Below are 18,864 nucleotides of genomic sequence, written 5' to 3'. Positions count from 1 at the left end.
GTCAGGGTCCACACCCACAGATTCAGCCAACACAGATGGTCTCGTTCTGTAGTATTAGCTACTGAGAGACCCAAATCTGAGTGGACCCACATGCTTCAAAGCCTTTTTGTTCAAGGGTCAGCTGTTTTTACATGTGGCAGGTCCTGGGGCAGAAACAGCCCCTTAATTCACCCAAACCTTGTTCTATCACTTGCTGTCCTTAGGTGCTGACTTGGAGAAGGTTGAATAAGCACAGATGTGCTGGAAATTGAACTATTAAGCCTGCTTTCAGATACAAAATTGTTTCTTTGCAGAAGTGACTTAAAATGTCATGATGTAATCCTTTGCCTCTATCTGTGCCTTAAGAAGCCTTGACCTATTCTCTGATCCAGGCTTCTCAGCTCTCACTCTTCCTTCAGCCTCTTGCTGGGCGCCTTCTGCTCCCATCACTCCACTAAATTCATCAGAAGTCGTGAATAACTTGCAAGTTGTCAAATCTTGGGAACAAATTTCCAGCTTCTCGTCATTCTTGACTCATGTAGTATATGACGCTGCTGGCCTCCCTGCCTTGAGACTATCTTTAATGTTTTTTGCTTCTGAAGTGTCACTTCTGTCTCTCTGATCATCCCCTTCTAGCTCCTTTACTAGATTCCCCTCCCTTGCTCTGAAATCATGGTTCTGTCCCTGTCCTCATGTTCTTACTGCAGGGCACATAATCTTCCTGAACCACCAGAGCACACCAGCTGCCACCTACATGTTGACACAGACTCCAGATCTCTCTCATCCTTGGTTTCTTCTCTGAGTTCTTGCTAGAAATCACCATCTGGGTGCCTTCTTGTCACCTCAAACTCAAAAGCTGAAAAACCAAACTCATTATCTCTGAATTCACTGCTCTCTGTTCCCTCTCTTGGTGAAATGGAACCAAATCAGAACCCTGGAGTCACAGAAACCCTGCTTCTTTTCTCCTGATGCTAATCTGATTGGTCACCAGGTCCCAGTAATTCCACCTTTTTGACATATCTCAGATTTGCCCACTTCTCTTGTCCCTGCTGCCATTTCCTCAGTTCAGACCCCAGACATCTGTCTCTTGCCTGAAGTACTAATCTTACGTCCGGTGCTCGCTCTCTAGCCCTTTATACTACTGCTTCCAGAGTCACCTTTACAAAGCACATCTCTGATCATGTCATGAGTGTTAGTCACTCAGTCATGTCCACCTCTTTGCGGCCTCTTGGACCGCAGGCTCTTAGCCCACCAGGCTCCTCTGTCCATGGAATTCTCCAGGCAAGAATACTGGAGAAGGCTACCATTCCCTTCCCCAGGGGTCTTTTGAACCCCAGGTCTCCTGCACTGCAGGCAGATTCTTTACCGTCTGAGCCACCAGGGAAGCCCACCTTTACAAAACACACCTTTGTTCATGTCATCAGATCAGATCAGTTCAGTTCAGTCACTCAGTCGTGTCTGACTCTTTGCGACCCCATGAACCGCAGCAAGCCAGGTCTCCCTGTCCATCACCAACTCCCGGAGTTCACCCAGACTCACGTCCATCGAGTCAGTGATGCCATCCAGCCATCTCATCCTCTGTCGTCCCCTTCTCCTCCTGCCCCCAGTCCCTCCCAGCATCAGAGTCTTTTCCAATGAGTCAACTCTTCGCATGAGGTGGCCAAAGTACTGGAGTTTCAGCTTTAGCATCATTCCTTCCAAAGAAATCCCAGGGCTGATCTCCTTCACAATGGACTGGTTGGATCTCCTTGCAGTCCAAGGGACTCTCAAGAGTCTTCTCCAACACCACAGTTCAAAAGCATTAATTCTTCGGCGCTCAGCGTTCTTCACAGTCCAACTCTCACACCCATACATGACCACAGGAAAAACCATAGCCTTGACTAGATGAACCTTTGTTGGCAAAGTAATGTCTCTACTTTTGAATATGCTATCTAGGTTGGTCATAACTTTCCTTCCAAGGAGTAAGCATCTTTTAATTTCATGGCTGCAGTCACCATCTGCAGTGATTTTGGAGCCCAGAAAAATAAAGTCTGACACTGTTTCCACTGTTTCCCCATCTATTTCCCATGAAGTGGTGGGACCGGATGCCATGATCTTCGTTTTCTGAATGTTGAGCTTTAAGCCAACTTTTTCACTCTCCTCTTTCACTTTCATCAAGAGGCTTTTGAGTTCCTCTTCACTTTCTGCCATAAGGGTGGTGTCATCTGCATATCTGAGGTTATTGATATTTCTCCCGGCAATCTTGATTCCAGCTTGTGTTTCTTCCAGTCCAGCATTTCTCATGATGTACTCTGCATATAAGTTAAATAAACAGGGTGACAATATACAGCTGTTGTTTAAAACTCTTCATCTGTGGAGTCTCTTTGTACGTGGAGTCTACTGTAACTCTCCTATAACCTTTCACATCTAGCCCCTTAGACCATGTTCCCCCAACCCAGCTGTCATTGTTTATGCTCCAGGCCACACCAGACTACCGACAGTATCTCCCAGTGCCATGACACAGGACGAACTGTTCTCTGTGCCTGGAGTGGCATTCTCATTCCCCGGCAGGCTCCTACTTATCCTTCAAGCCCAGTGCTCCTCTCCAAGTTGCTTCTTACTCCTGTTCCACCACTGTATAGTATGCGTTTTTCTACTGTTGCATTTATCACATTCTTTTATGGTTTATGGTATGTCTCATTCATAGACTTTTGAAATTCCTGAAGACAGGAATTGAATTTTATTCATTTCCACATTCTCAATGTCTAGCACAGTGCGTCGCCAGCATGAAGGCAGATGTTCAACAAAGCTTCATCTCGATAAAGAGATGGAGGAAAAGAGAGTGAAGAGAGTTTGAAGTGTGAGGGCTGGTCAACCCCTGGAACTACTGAATGAAGTGTCAACAAAGCATGAAAAACCTCTCCTTAAGCTCAGAAGGGCCTGAGGACTAGGAGATCATCTACCCTCTCCACTGCATGTGTACTTAGCAACCAGGGGCCCAAGTTATCTCCACTCCTATCCTGAGTTTACCATGGCATTTCTGCAGTAAATCTAAGTCATCCATGCATCCAGTCAGTACCTGCCACCCCCTCTGTGCCAGGCACCGTTGTAGGCCATGGAGGACAGCTGATGAGCTAGGGAGACATAGTCTCTGCCGTCAGGGAGCTTACATTCTAGAGGGGAAGACAGGCAAGAAATAAGTCAACAATCTCAGGTGAACAACAGATGTTAGAAAGTAAAACCATAAGAGATTGAGAGTGACAGGAGAGGGTTTTTGTTTTTTTAACTATAGTTGAAATTAACACAATGTTGTAAATCAGGTATATAGCTTCAGATTCATTTCTGTTATAGGTTACTACATATATTGACTATAGTTCCCTGTGCTATACAGTAAATCCTTGTTATCTTTTATATACAGTGGTATCTATTAATCTCACATTCCTAATTTACCCCTCCCCCTCCCAAGAGGGGCTGTTTTACATAGTGTGGTAAGGGAAGAACTCTGAGGAGAAACAATTGGACAGGTCCTAAATGAAGTAAAGGGCAAGTCATGCAGGTATCTAAGAAGAAAACCTTCCAAGCCGGGGAAATAAGTGCAAAGGCCATGAGATGAAAGTGCATTTGGTGTGTTCTGGCAAACGCAAGAAGGCAGCCAGTGCAAATGAGGGGGAAGGTCAGGGGCGGCGGTGACAGAAGAGCTGGGACAAGCAGGCAGGGATCAGGACATGTGGGACCTTGTAATCCACAGTAAGGATCTGAGATTTTAATCCTTGGGAAATCTCTGGAGGGTTTTGAGCCCTAACTGGTTTTTAAAAGATCACTGTGGCCACTGTATGGAAAAGAAACTGAGGATGCAAAGGGGCAAGTACATAGGAAGCCCCTGCAGTGGTCTGTATGAGATGATGGTTTGTAAGAGGTGGTAGCTGTAGAAGTGGAGAGTTCATTGTGTACCTTGAAAATAGAACCATCAGGACTTAGTGATGATAGAGATAGAGTGAGGGAGAGAAAGCAATCAAGGATGCTTCTAAATTTGGGGCTTGAGCATCTAGGTGAATGGGAGTCTCACTTACTGAGATAGTGAACCCGACAAGCATGGGAAAACACAGAGTTCCCTTGAACATAAGTCCAAGATACTTCTTAGCTGTCCAGGTGCAGACATCCAATAGGCAGCTGCAAGTACAAGGCTAGCGCTCAGGGGAAGGTACAGGCTGAAGGTCATCTGGGGAGTCACTGGACAGGTAACAGGTAAATCCCTGGGACTGGTGGGATTCTGCGTATGTCGCCAGTGACATCACTGTCATGTTCCAGGTCAGACACTTTGACAGTCCCTACCTGGTGTACCACGAGAAGATCAAAACTAGTCGCGTGTTCATCCGAGACTGCAGCATGGTGTCTGTGTACCCACTGGTCTTGTTTGGAGGAGGCCAAGTGAATGTGCAGCTCCAAAAGGGAGAGTTTATTGTTTCCTTGGATGATGGTTGGATCCGCTTTGCAGCTGCTTCCCATCAGGTAAGGGATAGGGGCTCTGATAATATGAAATACAGGGCATTCCTTCAGGGAACAAGGACAGCAGAGCTGCGTTAGAGTGAATGATGCATGTGCCGGGGACACTGAGCAAGACTGAGGCTGAAGTAAGGCCAGGGGTGGAGCTGTAGTAAGAGCTGAAGAAGTGCGCTGCGAGGGAAAGCCCGGGACAGTTGTGTGAAAGGACAGAAGCTGTGAGTGAGGTATTGAAGCTTTCTGTTATAGAAATATAAATTCAAAGAAAACATGGGTGAGCAGAAGTAAAAATTACCCTGATTCTACAGCCACCTTTAAAAAAAGATAATGGGTCTAAATGTTTTTATTTTCAGGTCTCAAAATTATTCAGTATATGGAGTCTCTAAAAAACATTTAAGGGAGCGTATATTCAAGAAAAAATTTTAATATTTGCATCTGTTGGAAATCTTCTAATCTCCTATTGCAGGGGGCAGAAACACCAATTCAAACATTACAGTAAAATACACCAGTGAATTCCCTTTTAAAGTCTAAAGCAGCACTGTCTAGGAAAAATATACGTGACACATACCTAAGAATTTTTCTAGTAGCCACATTTAAAAAAAGTAAATAGGTGAAATTAATTTTAATGTATTTTATATAGCACAATTTTAATATATTTTATATAGCATAAAACATTTAAAAGTTTTAATTATATCATGTAATCAGTGTAAAAAATTGAGATTTTTATATTCTTTTTCATACTAAGTCTTCAAAATCTGGTGTGTATTTTATAGTCACAGTATATCTCAGTTAAGACCAGGCACATTTCATGTGTCATGAGATTAGCCACATGGGACAGTACAGGTCAGGAGGGCCAGGCAGGGTTGGTTTGATTCAACTGCTTAACGACAAAAGCCTGGCTGGCCCCTGGTATAGGATGGCTGTAGCTCCTGCATGTCCATGCAGCACATATGGCCCACAAGTGGAGACAGAACGCTGCTTTCCTGAAAGCACACCTCTTCTTCTAAACCGGTTCCTGTCGCTGAATAATGTCATGGCCTCTAAGGCCTGGATCCCCTGAACCATTCACTCTGGTGCATGGCATGAGCCGATTAGATCAGAGTGTCTACTCCAAGGTTGCCACACAGTGGAGGAAGAGCCAGACAGATGTTGGCAAGACGTCCACAGTGCCACTACATCAGCACAAGCAATGTGGTGCTATCTCCCACCCTACCTCCTCACCAACCAAAGCATAAAAATTCCAAAGTTAGAGAGATTTTTTTGGTTTAATGTCCGCCATTTTTAATTCTCAATTTTCCTGCTTCTCCTCTCAGAGCTAATTGTAAAAGTTGGCCAAGCTTTAACATGCAGAACACTGCATAAAAGCTGTTTCTGGATTTAATCTTTGCTTTAAGTGAGATGTGACAGAGGAGCCTTTTTATAATGGTCCCCAGTGTACACTTCAGAGCTGTATGTACCTATAATTGCATCAAGAAACTTTAGAAGCACTTTTAGAGGGAAGAAAAAAAGTGTTTCGTTCTCCCCCCATGGATTTAATAGCAGAGACCTAGAACAATGGTCATCACAACTGGAGAATTTCCTTTAACCACCTTTCCTCCCCTGGTGGTCCAAGCACTGCTTACATCGCAACTTTCATTTTAGGTGGCAGAATTAGTAAAGGAACTTCGTTGTGAACTTGACCAGCTCCTCCAGGATAAGATAAAAAACCCAAGCATAGACCTGTGCACCTGTCCTCGAGGGTCACGGATCATCAGCACGATTGTGAAACTCGTCACCACACAGTGAAGCCCTGTCGCGGAGTGCTCACTCCTCCCCTGCTGGCTCAGCTGGGAACCGACAGCGGCGCTTCTCCATCCAGCTGCAGCGTGGGGGCCGCCAGGGGAAGGAGCCCAGGGCAGGCTCTGCTGAGTCAGCTGCAGCCACACACGCCTTTAGGGACGTTTTCCAGACTGAGTGTTGCTAACCAAGCAGTGGGCACTCCTGCCTGGCACAGTTTGGAGTGTCAGTGTGAGACAGCTTAAAAACCAACCTGCCTGTTTTTTTTCCTCTCTGACTGCCCTGGAATGAATGAAATTCATCTGCTAACACAAAAGTGAACGTTTAATACAGTGGTTTTAATCTCTGTTTTTCTGCTTTTTATTAGAGTGAGATGAGGGGCATGAGGAGAAATACCAGTTTTTTTTTTCTGTCATAAAAGCTCAACTGAGAGAAATCAGAACAGAGAAGGGAAAAACTCATGTGAGCAAGAAAAATTAAAACTTCATTTTCAGCCATAGGTCATTATGTAAACTTCATTTGTGAGGGGTTTATTTTTACTCATTAAAATTCAGCTTAAAAAAAGTTGAGTTCTTATTTGTTATTAAAATGTGAGCTGGTTTTATCAGTAACACTCTTATTCTTAAAAGCAGAACAACCTGGGTGTTTTCATTCTCTTTTGGGTTTTCCATTTATGAGTCTTCCTCTGTCTTTTGAACTCGCCCGGATCTAAGGGCCACATTTCACATTACCTGAAGGGGAATTTTAATGGTATTCTCAGAACATAGTTGGCATGGTTCAGGTTCATGGAGAAAGTTGCCATGCTAGTGTCAGATTTACAGCCATAAAAATACCTTCTATGAGAGTGCTTATTTTCAGTCACCACTTAGGTTAATGTGGCACTCACATTTTGAAAAAAAAATATGAATACATTTACCTTGGCTAGATAGTTTTCAGCGTCCAAGAAGAATTCCAGAAAAATGAGTGGAAGACGTACTCTTGTATGTGTAGCCCTCAGGTAGAGAGTTACTACAGGTTTCCCACTACAGACAGAATTCGCACTAACTCAACAAAAGCACCTCAGTGAAGGATGTTCACCTTTCAAGCTATTATTTTAAGTTTCCAGGAAACCTTCTAGACTGTCCAAATGGTCACATATATCAGTGGTCCCCGACCTTTTTGGCATTAGGGACTAGTTTGATGGAAGACAGTTTTTCCATGGACTCGAGTAGGGGGGAATGGTTTGGGGATGATTCAAGCGTATCAGCCCCACCTTAGATCATCAAGCATTAAATCCTGGAGGTTAGGGGCCCCTAGCGTATATGATATCACTTATGTATAATCTAAAAAAAAAAATAAGTGATTCAAACAAACTTATTTACAAAACAGACTCACAGGCATAGAAAACATGGTTATCAAAGGGTATGGCAGGGTGGGAAGTAGAGAGATGGGAAAGAAAAGAGTTTGGGATTAACATGTAAATACTACTATGTATAAAATAGGTTAACAAGGAACTGCTGTATGGCACAGGGAATTATATTCAATATCTTATAATAAAAAGAATGAAAAAGTATATTCAATATATGTATAACTGAATCACTTTGCTGTACCTTTGAAATATTTTAAATTAACTATATCAATTAAAAAAAAACATAAATCCTATCAATCTCTAGATGTGCCAGACTGAAAAAGTTTGGAAAGCCTTGACTGAAGGCATTCATAAGAAAATCCTCACCCCTAACTAAATTTCTTAAGCTCATCATTGTAATTTTGAAATAAATAAAATTGGATTCTTTCTTTGTGATTCAAGTCAGAATGCAGTAGTATTTCAAGGTGAAAGTGGATTTCCAAGCACTAGTAAGATGGTCAGCTTTTAACATTAATTTTATGGAGAAGTCTGTAAATGATTTCTCAAATACTCGTTTTACAGGAATCTAGTTAGGGAACAACATTAAATGAAGTTCTCGCTACAAAATTAGCCCACACTGCTGTTTTGTCCAATATGTAACTGGGAAGTTCTCAGGAAATGAAAATAGCTCAACACTTAGGGAGGTGGTCAGGTTGATAAAACATTAGCTTTGTCTTCTTCCTTCTGGAGTTCCATATCTGAATGTTACAACTCAAACTCCCTGAGAAGTAATGAACTTTAGTCTTTATCCTCCCCGTTCTGTTATCTGAGCAGTTTACTATATCAAAGCATGCAGACTGTGGATCTGTAGGCATGAAAATTTTTTCTATTTCTAGGCAATGGTGTGACTGTGTCCCTGAGAGGTTGTCATAAAATAAGACCTTATGAAAGTGAGATAGGCTGGGGTCTGGGGCTCTTTGCTGCAGTGCTTGCACCTGGGCAAACCTCTCCTGGAGCAACAAAGTAACAAAAAATATATATATGTAAGGGACTAAAAATAACTGCCTAAATGGGCAGTGGGGCAACTTGGGAACAAGAGCAAAAACCCACACAGCACTGCCAAGGGTGTGGGCAGACCACCTTCGCCATCCCTCTGGCCTAACCCCTGCATCCACCCCTGCCCTCGCCCTGTTTAAGGAACCAGTGCTCCCCTCCTCAGGGAGTGAGCATGGGAGCCCACTTGTTTCTGTTACCGCCTGCTGCAGTAGGAGCCCCCAAAAGCCTCGCCCAAGTCTGGCCTTTTGTCAACTTCTGCTGATTAAGGAGGCCAAGAACCCTAGTCAGGAACCAAAGTACTTTGTAAAATTGAAATACAGCAAATGTAAGCAAATTGGGACTGAGGGGTGGTTTTCAGATGCAGCCCAGGCTGGCTCTAAGGGGACAGCACTCTGTTGTGGTCTCAGTTGCTGGACTGAGAGCTGGTGAGCTTGGGCTTCACACTCTGAGGGTGTCTTGTGGGTGTCACTCACTTGCTACATAAATAATGGATTCCTGGGGGTTCCCAGGGACAGGAGAGTATGGTCACACTGCCATATTATGCCTGAACAAGCCTAGGCAGAGGCTGCCTCTTTCCTCCTAAATCATGCTAGAATTAAGCATAATTCCTAGGGTTTATTTTCCCCCAAATGCAGGGAGATATTTGCTTAATATGTACAAGGTGAGCTATATTGTTTTCAGAAATTAGAGCTTGATTGTGAATCTGTGTCAGTCAGTATTTGAGTGCCATGGTACGGAGTGCCTTAAACAATGAGTACAATTTTTTATCACTGCAATAGTTTCAGATCCTTCTAGAGTGACAGGCTTCTTCCATGTCTAAAACTGCAATGACAGTGAACAGTTAACCACAGTGGGTCATTAACATGGACAAGCTTTTTCTTGCCATTTCTAAGTTACCACTCAAAAGGTTTATCAAAGACTGGTCTTAAATATGACTTGCAGCCAATCACTGATCCTTAAGGTGCTTTAAAATCTGTTTTCATAATTTGTTGCATCAAAGAGCAGAAAAAGAGTTCTTTTGGGGAACTGAAGCTTTGTGTGTGAATCATTAGGAAAGAGTACAATCAATGTTTCATAAATACACGGGACAGCAGCCCAAATTTGAACTTTTTCCCAGTTTGGCCTCTTTGCCCCATCCATGCCCGACTTGAGCCACCCAGCTCTACTCCCAAATCAGTTCTAACCAGCTGCCTGGTAAACAAGCCAGAAAACAGCGCCCCAGTGAGATAGCTGGGAAGAGGACGCCTTGGAATCAATGGACTGGGTTTTTTCAACTCTATTTCAGTGTTTTAGGAAAGAAACAAATGGCAGCAAAAGCCAGCATAAGAAGGGTTTGTTTGGAAAAGCAACCACTCAGGGGTGGCTTTGGAAATTCAGCCCAATCCCATAACTACCAAACAATGAGAAGCGGTATTTAGGATGGTGGCCCTGACATGTTACAATATTGCTTAAAATGGTAAAGTATATAATAATTAATATTTCAACAGAAGCACTTCAAAACAGTGAAGTTTTTAAAAATTATTCCTTATGTATAGAAAATGAAGTTCCTGCTGCCTCCCTCCAACCTAGCTGTTACCAAAAATGATCTGAAGGAGTTAATGTTCAATGATTTTAATCAAGAAACTATCCTTGCCTGTTTTTTCTACAACAATTAAAAGACAAGCTAACTTAACCAAAAAGACTCATTTACTTCATGAGTAAATGAGTAAATTACTCATTTAATTCATTTACTTCTGCTTTTAATAAGTTTTGTCTCATTCCATTCTTGGGTTTCAAATGTGTAGTTTGAAAGGTTAACAGGAAAAAAAAAATGAAAGGTTAACAGATACTTCTGTTGTAAGACTTTATTTGTCCAGAGAGATTGATTAATTATAACAAATATATGTACAAAACGAAAGAAGTTTCCTCATGGAAGAAAATGTAGTTTTTATATTAAAATCTGTGGTTCTCAACTTAGGGCAATTTTGCTCACCAGGGGACACCTGGCAATATTTGGAGATGTCACATATGAAGGGGGAAAGAGTATCCTTGGCAATTAGTGGTTAGAAGCCAAGGATGCTGCTAAATATCCTACATGCACAGGACACCTGAACAACAACAACAAAAAATCACCCATTCAAATTGCCAGTGCCAAGGTAAAGAAAACCATTCTAAACAACATGAGATAGGTAACTGCTTATAAAGTCTATTAGTTATTAGTCAGATATAAAGTATGCCCATACTACTACTACTAAGTCGCTTCAGTCATGTCTGACTCTGTGCGACCCCATGGACTGCAACCTACTAGGCTTCTCCATCCATGGGATTCTCCAGGCAAGAACACTGGAGTGGGTTGCCATTTCCTTCTCCAAAAGTATGCCCATATTTGTCTTTTAAAATATAAATATACTTGGACTAACCGAAAGCAAAATCTCTGCCAAATCAACTTTAATAAACATGCACTGTGTGACTAGGAGCTTAAGAGTATATCATTTTACTAAAAATACACAGTACTTGAGAAAGTGAGGTAAATGTATGTAAGAATGGCAAAGTCATGCACAGATAGGTAGGGATACTTTTCCTTTGAAAAGATGTTCTACCATAAAAAATTTTTTTAAGTCATTTATTTTGAAAATGTGAAAAGTCAAGACATGCTTTTTGAAAATGTTATAGTTAATATAATTGTATGTGATACTAACACTGCTAACACTCTCCACTGCAAAGTTAAGTTTTCGTACTTAGGTCCATATTAAGGTGTTTAAAACATGAACACATGCACCCTTATCTTTCTATTATTTGAACAGAGTCCAATCTAGTAGACTTTGGCCAATACGGTAAAACACAAATTGGGTTAATAAAAGGGGGGATGGGAGTATACAGCACTACAGGTCTATGATTGTAAAATGTTTAAATCTAACATGAAGCCTAACCAGAACTATAATTTCTATGTTCAGTAATCCACCTCCCATAGTTTGAACCAGAAAAAAAAAAAATCAGTTTTGTTTTAGGACGTGATTATTAGTAAGATGACCAGACTGAATGTCAAAAATGTGTTGTGTACTTTAAAAGACAGATGTACAGTCAGAGGCCGTGCTATACCATGGGCACCAAGGGACTACCCATGCGAGGGAACTAATCCACTAATTATAGACCCAGCATAAAACAACTTGTAATTAGACATTTCTCTTAATGCCACTCTTCTGTCTCTGAAATTCACCTGTGCTCTTTCCCATTTAAACTTCAGCTGTCCCCATTATTTCTAGCCCATAAATCTTTATACCATCCTTTTCTACAATAAGCATGGCTAAGACTGGATTAATCGAAGCATGCAATCTGATTAGTTAACAAGAAGGCCGATTGTCCATTTTATAACTAATATGTGCTACATGGCTAATTTGAAACCCATACTGGGGTTACAGAAATTCCTCTCACATTTATACTCATAATTTCAATATAACCAATTTATTTTAATCAGGTACTATAGAATGTAAAATGGCGTAGCCACGTTGGAAAATAGTGTGACAGTCTCCTAAAATGTTAGTTGTCATGTAACCTAGCAACTCCACTCCTAGGTATTTCACCCAAGAAATATGAAAATATATGCCCACACAAAGACTTGCCCCAAATGTTCACAGCAATGTTATTCATAATTGCCCCAAACTGGAAACAGTCCAAATATCCATTAAGCAAAATGTAAGTATATTCACAATGGAATATTATTCAGTAATAAAAAGAAGCCACTGATATATGCTACAACATGGAGATCAAATTCAAGATTTAGGGGAATATTTTAATAAGTTGTGGTTCATCAACACAATAGATATAGTCTTAAATATTATACAAGTGAGTAAAGTTATTTTTTAAAAATGTTTTATTTGGCTACTCCAGTCTTAGTTTTGGAATGCAGGATCTAGTTCTCTAACCAGAGTAAATTTAAATGGAGCCAGTCGGACACAGACTATATGTTGTATGATTCCATTTAAAGGAAATATACCCCCCAAAATCAAATCTATAGATACAGAAAGTAGATTAGTGATTTGCCTGGGGTGGAGAGTACGAATGGCAATCTACTGCAAATGAGACAGAGGGTCTTGTGGCGGCAATGGAAATTTTTTAAAAAATTAGATTGTGATGATGGCTGCACAACTAAATTTACCAAAATAAAAGAATCACTGAATTATGCCTTGAGGTGGATGAATTTTATATGTTAATATCTCAATGAAGCTTTTAGAAGTATGTATGAAGATGCCTCTGATTACAAAGAAAAAGAAGTGATTTTACAGTGGAAAAATCTGACAGACACCACCTTAACCAAGTGATCATGGTTAACGTCACAAACATGGGCCAGATCAGCACAGTATGCCTCCTGATGCACTGAGAAGAATCCACTGTCATCTCCAGGGTCTTCCTTTCCCAAAAATGCACACCGATATGGATCACTGGGAAACAGAGAAACCCAAATTGAGGGATATTGCACAAAATAACTGGCCAATATTGAAAAATGTCGATGTCATGAAAGTCAAAGAAAGATTGAGGAATTACTCCAGAGTAAAGGAAACTAAAGGGACATGATCCAAATACAAGTCTTTTTTTGATATAGTGAACATTGAGCAATAGGCAAAATCTAGATAATGTCTGTATTAAATTATATTACTGTATGAATATTAGTTTTGATAACTGTACCATGGTTAAGAAAATGTTCTCACATTTCCATTGTATCCACAGTTTATTCTCAAACAGTTCAGGAAGAAACATGAACACACATGCACAGAAAATGCAAATGTGGCAAGATGTTAACATTTGCTGGATAAAGGATACAGGACAGTTCTTTGTCCTGTTCTCGCGTATTTTCTGTAACTCTAAAATTATGTCCAAATAAGTTAGAAGCGATGCATGTACAATTAACAGTTGCTTATTAACATATTAATATATAGCCATGTGAATAAAAATAAACACAAAGAAACAGTTATGATAAGATGAGAATATGGGGGGAAATAACTTTCTGAAAATGAAGATTTAAAAAAAAAAATTAAGATATGATTCAAACAGTACCCATACTGGAAACACATGGAGAAATGTCAGTAAAAACAAAGCAACTGTAAAACACCATCTTATGTTCAGTCATAAAAATTAAATAAAATACTAATACTCTAAGGGTGTAATGAAATTTGTATACACATTATTGTTTTTGTTGATGTCAAGTAACACAAACTATTTAAAGAGTATTGTACTTTCATTTCTAAGCACTAGATTTGGAGGGGGTTTTTTAGCATTTGGTTGCACCCGGTCTTGGTTATGGCACATGGGATCTAGTTCCCTAACCAGGGATCGAACCTGTGCCCCCTGCACTGGAAGCACAGACCAACAGAGAAGCACTGGACCACCATGAAGTTCCCTCTAAGCACTAGCTTTTGATAACAGCAGTGAAGACATATGAAGACATTCTTTGAACCATAAACTATGATAGCAAAAAGAACGTCAAAAGAAAATGTTTAATAAGTTTTAGTCCATCAACACAGTACAATGTTGTCTTTAAATCATGAAAACTACAAAAACAACTATATACATTGTATGCAAAAGTAAAAAAGCATGTCTGATAATGGTATAATTTTTAATAAAGAAATCCTTTCATGTCTGAAAAATGAAAACCAGGGGTATAATAATGAAGGCAGGAAAAGCTGGAGGTGATAGATGTGTTTATGGCATAGACGGTGGTGATGGTTTCATGGGTGTATGCTTCTCTTCAACTCATCAGGCTGTATACACTAAATATGTAGTTTTTTGTATGTTACTCCTTTGTCAAAGTAGTTTGTTTTTTTTTTAAACCAATTGTATTTGGCAGTGGATGCAGTTGCTAAGCTGCTAAGTCGCTTCAGTCGTGTCCGACTCCGTGTGACCCCATAGACGGCAGCCCACCAGGCTCCCCAGTCCCTGGCATTCTCCAGGCCAGAACACTGGAGTGGGTTGCTATTTCCTTCTCCAATGCATGAAAGTGAAAAGTGAAAGTGAAGTCACTCAGTCGAGTCCAACTCCTAGCGACCCCATGGACTGCAGCCTACCAGGCTCCTCTGTCCATGGGATTTTCCAGGCAAGAGTACTGGAGTGGGGTGCCATTGCTGCTAAGTCACTTCTGTCGTGTCCGACTCTGTGCGACCCCATAGACGGCAGCCCACCTAAGTATGTGTAATTATAGTCCTTCACTGCTCTGATTTCTCCCAAAATTTATAGTAATCCTTAGCTTTGACTCTAGCATTCTAGAATCTACTCCAAGAGGCATCATAAAAATTCTAGTTCTCAAAACCATTGTGAATGTTTCAAATTTCATTAATTTTATTGAAAACAATTCATGGGAGGTGTATTTCAGCTATAACATTTAGGAGGAGAGATTTAGGAAATCAAGTGCAGAGTGGATAGCAAGATACAGGGCAGAGGTTGGAAAGTTTGCTCCAAGACCGAAAGATACTCAAAGTCCTGAAAACCTTTTGTTCTGAAAAATATTCTTGACACCAGTTGTGTTCAAAGACTGCCCTGGAGCTGGCTTTGGGGAGGATCTCCCCCTGGGAATCTGGAACCAGGAGAGGGATGAAAAACAGGCAGGTCAAACCCTCAGGGGGAATTTGAGCTGAGGAACTGGCTGGCCCAACTCCCTAAGCAGCGAGGTTTCCGTGGCAGGGCCAAATCACATATCCTCAGGTTTGGCTCACAAGGCAAATTTTCAAACAAATCAGAGGACTCAGCTGCCAACAAAGTCTGTCCCCAGCTCATTAGTCTGACAGCAAGTAAGTCTACCAACACCAGTGCCCCTGTCCCTGGGCCAAGGTTCACTCCTGACCAACACTGTGGATAATTTCCTGTATGTCTTTTTTCAAGACCTCCCTCATTTTGTCAGAATCTTTTCCATTTGTTCTTATTCCCCTTCCCCTATCCAACATCCAAAGACATCTGAGGGTTTGAAGGGGAAAGGCTATGTGATAAATTTCACTTTTAGGATTCTGGAACTCTACAGTTGTGAGGGAAGGCCTTTCTGTTCCCCCAGGCTTCTAAACTGCTTTTGCAAGGGTAATCTGATCTGGGACAGGTAGCTACCATTATCTGGGAGTTTGTTACAAATGCAAGCTCCTGGACCCCTACTAGGTCAGACTGGACTGCTGGGCCCTACTCCCAACTGTGTTAGCAAGCCCTCCAGCTGATTCTGATGCTTGCAAAAGTACAAAAAGCACTTGGATACATCCTGTTAATATTAGACAACCATGCAGGAAAGTAACTTAGCTATGTTATCAAAGTGCTTTCAAAGACCCCCTAAAACCCAAGTATTTTAAAGTATTTCTTCCAAAAGGCACAAGATTCCTTTTGTATGGATGGGACATAAACCCTCCTTGACCCCTGGTGGACCATGCTAGTTCAAGGCTCTCTCCTAGGGCAATCTTTTCTGTAAACAGCCATATTTTTCTGTAGATACAATCCATATCATTTCTGTCAATACTCAACTCTGCCACTGTGGTTCAAGAACAGCCACAGACAATACACAAAGCAGTGGGTATGGCTGTGTTCCAATAAAACTTTAATAAATAGAGGCAGCAGGCTGGATTCTGCTAAGGGCCTGAAGTGTGCTAACCCATCCTTGGGTTCTAACCTGATGCGGGAACCCTGGGGTCACTGTAGACACTCCCCTGAAAAGTCCCAGTTGGGCTGTATCTACAGGCATGCAAGCCTTGCAGTTGCCGTCCAAAGAGGGAGTCGGGAAACAGTGACACAGCTATCACTGGTTTAATAGATGGGGGAGCTTACACACCTGAAGAAAAGTCCTAGAGGAACAACCCATCACATGTGGCAGACAAACAAGCTGGCGAGCAGGACACAGTGATGGCGGCGGTCTTCGCTGGGGGCGGGGGGGCAGGAGGCAAGACCACCTTTTAAAAGGTGGTTGGAGACTACCTTTTACAGGGGGAATTGACCTCACGTTGGCTCAGTTACCAGGGAAACCAGCAACGGAGACCCATCCCTTACAGCCCCTCAGGTTAACAACCATCATCAGGGCAGATGTTTCCCTTTAATAAACTAGCAGGTGGAGCCATTCTGGCCCAAGGATTAGAACACTCACTGGCTGGGGCAAGGGCGAGCACATTTGTTCCAACACAGTGTAGGCACAGCAGGGACTCATCAAGCAGAGGATGTACAGACAGCAGAAGAGCAGCCGTCTCGAGTGACCTGACCATACACTCCACAACCCTTACCCCCTTAAGTCTGCCCCTCTTACGTGATATTCCTGGGGTCAGGTATGTAGAGGTGCACCTCCACCCAATAAAACAAGTGCAATACAGACAACAGCAGCTGAAGAGTATCAAAAGTGTAAGACGTGGGTAAATTTGGAGCCAGGCACTTACTGGGTCCATTTTTCATGGAAGTCCCGGGGAGGACATCTTGCTGTAGACCCAGCAAAGAGGTCACTGATACCTCCCAATCTGTGAGCAGCTCCCTCTGCTCAAACAGGTGAAACGCCAAGATGTTTAACAGGCACGATACAAGGGAGATCACGACCATTAGCCAAATCTACCCTCATCCTGCCCAGTTACCCTCAGTCCCCACAGACTGTGCCAAATACAGGCAAGGTGGCAGAATAGATTGTAAGGTTAATATAATAAATGGTGCCTTCCTCCAGTAAATGCCTGCTTTCCTCTCAGGTGGGGCAGGTATAAGACAGGTGAAATCTGTCCCTTTCTAATCCTATTCCCCACAGGGGACTTACCCAAACCACAGGGTACTTACCTGCCAATTCCAGAGCCATTTCTTTTATAATACGTTCCCGAGGGCAGAAATTGTGGCAAGGGCAAAAGTGAGTTATTGTCCTGACCGGTAGTAGACAATGGTCCCTTTGGGGGTAAACAGTTGAACTCACATGGTGTTGATGAGTTGCCTGTGGGTTAACACGGCATAAGCACTGGGAAAACTGTTCCTGGGATGTTCAGTTATAGTTCCTAGGCTGGAGTTAGCCTCCTGGGCCCACAAGTACAGAAATTCCCTATCTTGGTTGTTGAAGCAATCCACTCATCCTTTCAACTAACCTGGCAGCAGGGGGTCACAGGGTGGGTAGAGATGCCAGTGTGTCATCTTCACTGGCCCGTATCTGAACTTTACGGCCAATGAAGTGGATTCTTGGCCACTATTATGTCCATGGTGGTGCTGTATGTCATGCACGGCTGTTCTAGATCCTAAATAGTGATTTTTGCATTACTCGACAACTTGAGTAGGCATTTTAGAATGTCTCTCATCTGTTATACTACTTTGTAGACTACATATAGTTGCTGTTCCAGCACACTGCATCACTGCTCTGTCCCTTTCCATAGCTGGGAACAGAAGCTCAAGGGGACTCCGATTATTTTGCCATTGCACAGACCTGTACCAAACTCTTTCAGGTAACTGGCCATGTCCAATTCCAATTCATGTCCTAAGTTAAAATCCCTGCTGCTGCTAAGTCGCTTCAGTCGTGTCCGACTCTGTGCAACCCCATAGACAGCAGTCCACCAGGCTCCGCCGTCCCTGGGATTCTCCAGGCAATAACACTGGAGTGGGTTGCCATTTCCTTCTCCAATGCATGAAAGGGAAAAGTGAAAGTGAAGTAGCTCAGTCGTGTCCGACTCTTTGAGACCTCATGGACTGCAGCCTACCAGACTCCTCCTCCATCCATGAGATTTTCCAGGCAAGAGTACTGGAGTGGGTTGCCATTGCCTTCGCCATAAGTTAATATCCCTAAAGCCTGTAATTGTTTAGAGGTGGTGGGTTAGGGGTATGCTGTCCTTTGTAGGTAGTTCAGATCCCTTGTGTTGTGTCTATGTTCACCAGCCATCCCCCTGCAGTCAGTTCAGATGAGCCACAGGCATGGGGCTGCTCTATAAACTGCTAAGAGACTGAGTTTAACAGGATATCATCAATGCAATAAAAGACAGAAACCATCTTTCATGGCTAGTCAACTGCTACAGGGCTCCACACACTAGTGGACGGCCACCCTGAGATTCCTCCCGACCCCCCACAACTTTTCATTCCCCATCCTTACATCTCAGTGGTCACAGGAGTACCCTTAGCCTCCTGCCTATTTTGTGAATTGTTGGGCTACAAGCCTTGTAGATGCCCAGCCTTGGGACCAGAAAGAGCCCAGAGACAGTAACAAAGACATTAAAAGCTTATTGGACACAGGATTAAAAATCTTACATGTCAGAAGCAAGGTCCTAGAGCAACACCTCCACCGTGTGTGGTGGATAGCGGGCATAACC

The 18,864-nt window shown here is 42.3% G+C and overlaps 1 protein-coding gene and 1 long non-coding RNA gene across 6 annotated transcripts in view; one reads left to right on the top strand and one right to left on the bottom strand.

Moving 5' to 3' along the window:
* The window catches only part of DHX57 (DExH-box helicase 57), a 65,721-nt gene extending 58,760 nt beyond the window's left edge, over positions 1-6,961 (top strand). For all 5 annotated transcript variants that reach the window (XM_055539857.1, XM_055539856.1, XM_055539858.1 and 2 more), the window contains 2 exons: positions 4,267-4,467; positions 6,100-6,961. In XM_055539857.1, the coding sequence (XP_055395832.1) occupies positions 4,267-4,467; positions 6,100-6,243 (345 nt within the window). In that variant the 3' untranslated portion in view covers positions 6,244-6,961. The remainder of the gene's footprint in view (positions 1-4,266; positions 4,468-6,099) is intronic.
* Positions 6,962-12,777: 5,816 nt separating this feature from the next.
* LOC129622935 (uncharacterized) lies at positions 12,778-17,352 on the bottom strand. Its single transcript, XR_008700191.1, has 2 exons — positions 16,389-17,352; positions 12,778-13,035 (listed from the first exon to the last, which is right to left on the bottom strand). It is a non-coding gene; the product is annotated as an uncharacterized LOC129622935 (long non-coding RNA).
* Positions 17,353-18,864: the final 1,512 nt, after the last annotated feature.

The sequence above is a fragment of the Bubalus kerabau genome, chromosome 11, assembly GCF_029407905.1.
Source record: "Bubalus kerabau isolate K-KA32 ecotype Philippines breed swamp buffalo chromosome 11, PCC_UOA_SB_1v2, whole genome shotgun sequence".
In the NCBI taxonomy this organism is placed as follows: Eukaryota; Metazoa; Chordata; class Mammalia; order Artiodactyla; family Bovidae; genus Bubalus; species Bubalus kerabau.
This window is presented reverse-complemented; position numbering and strand designations above follow the sequence as displayed.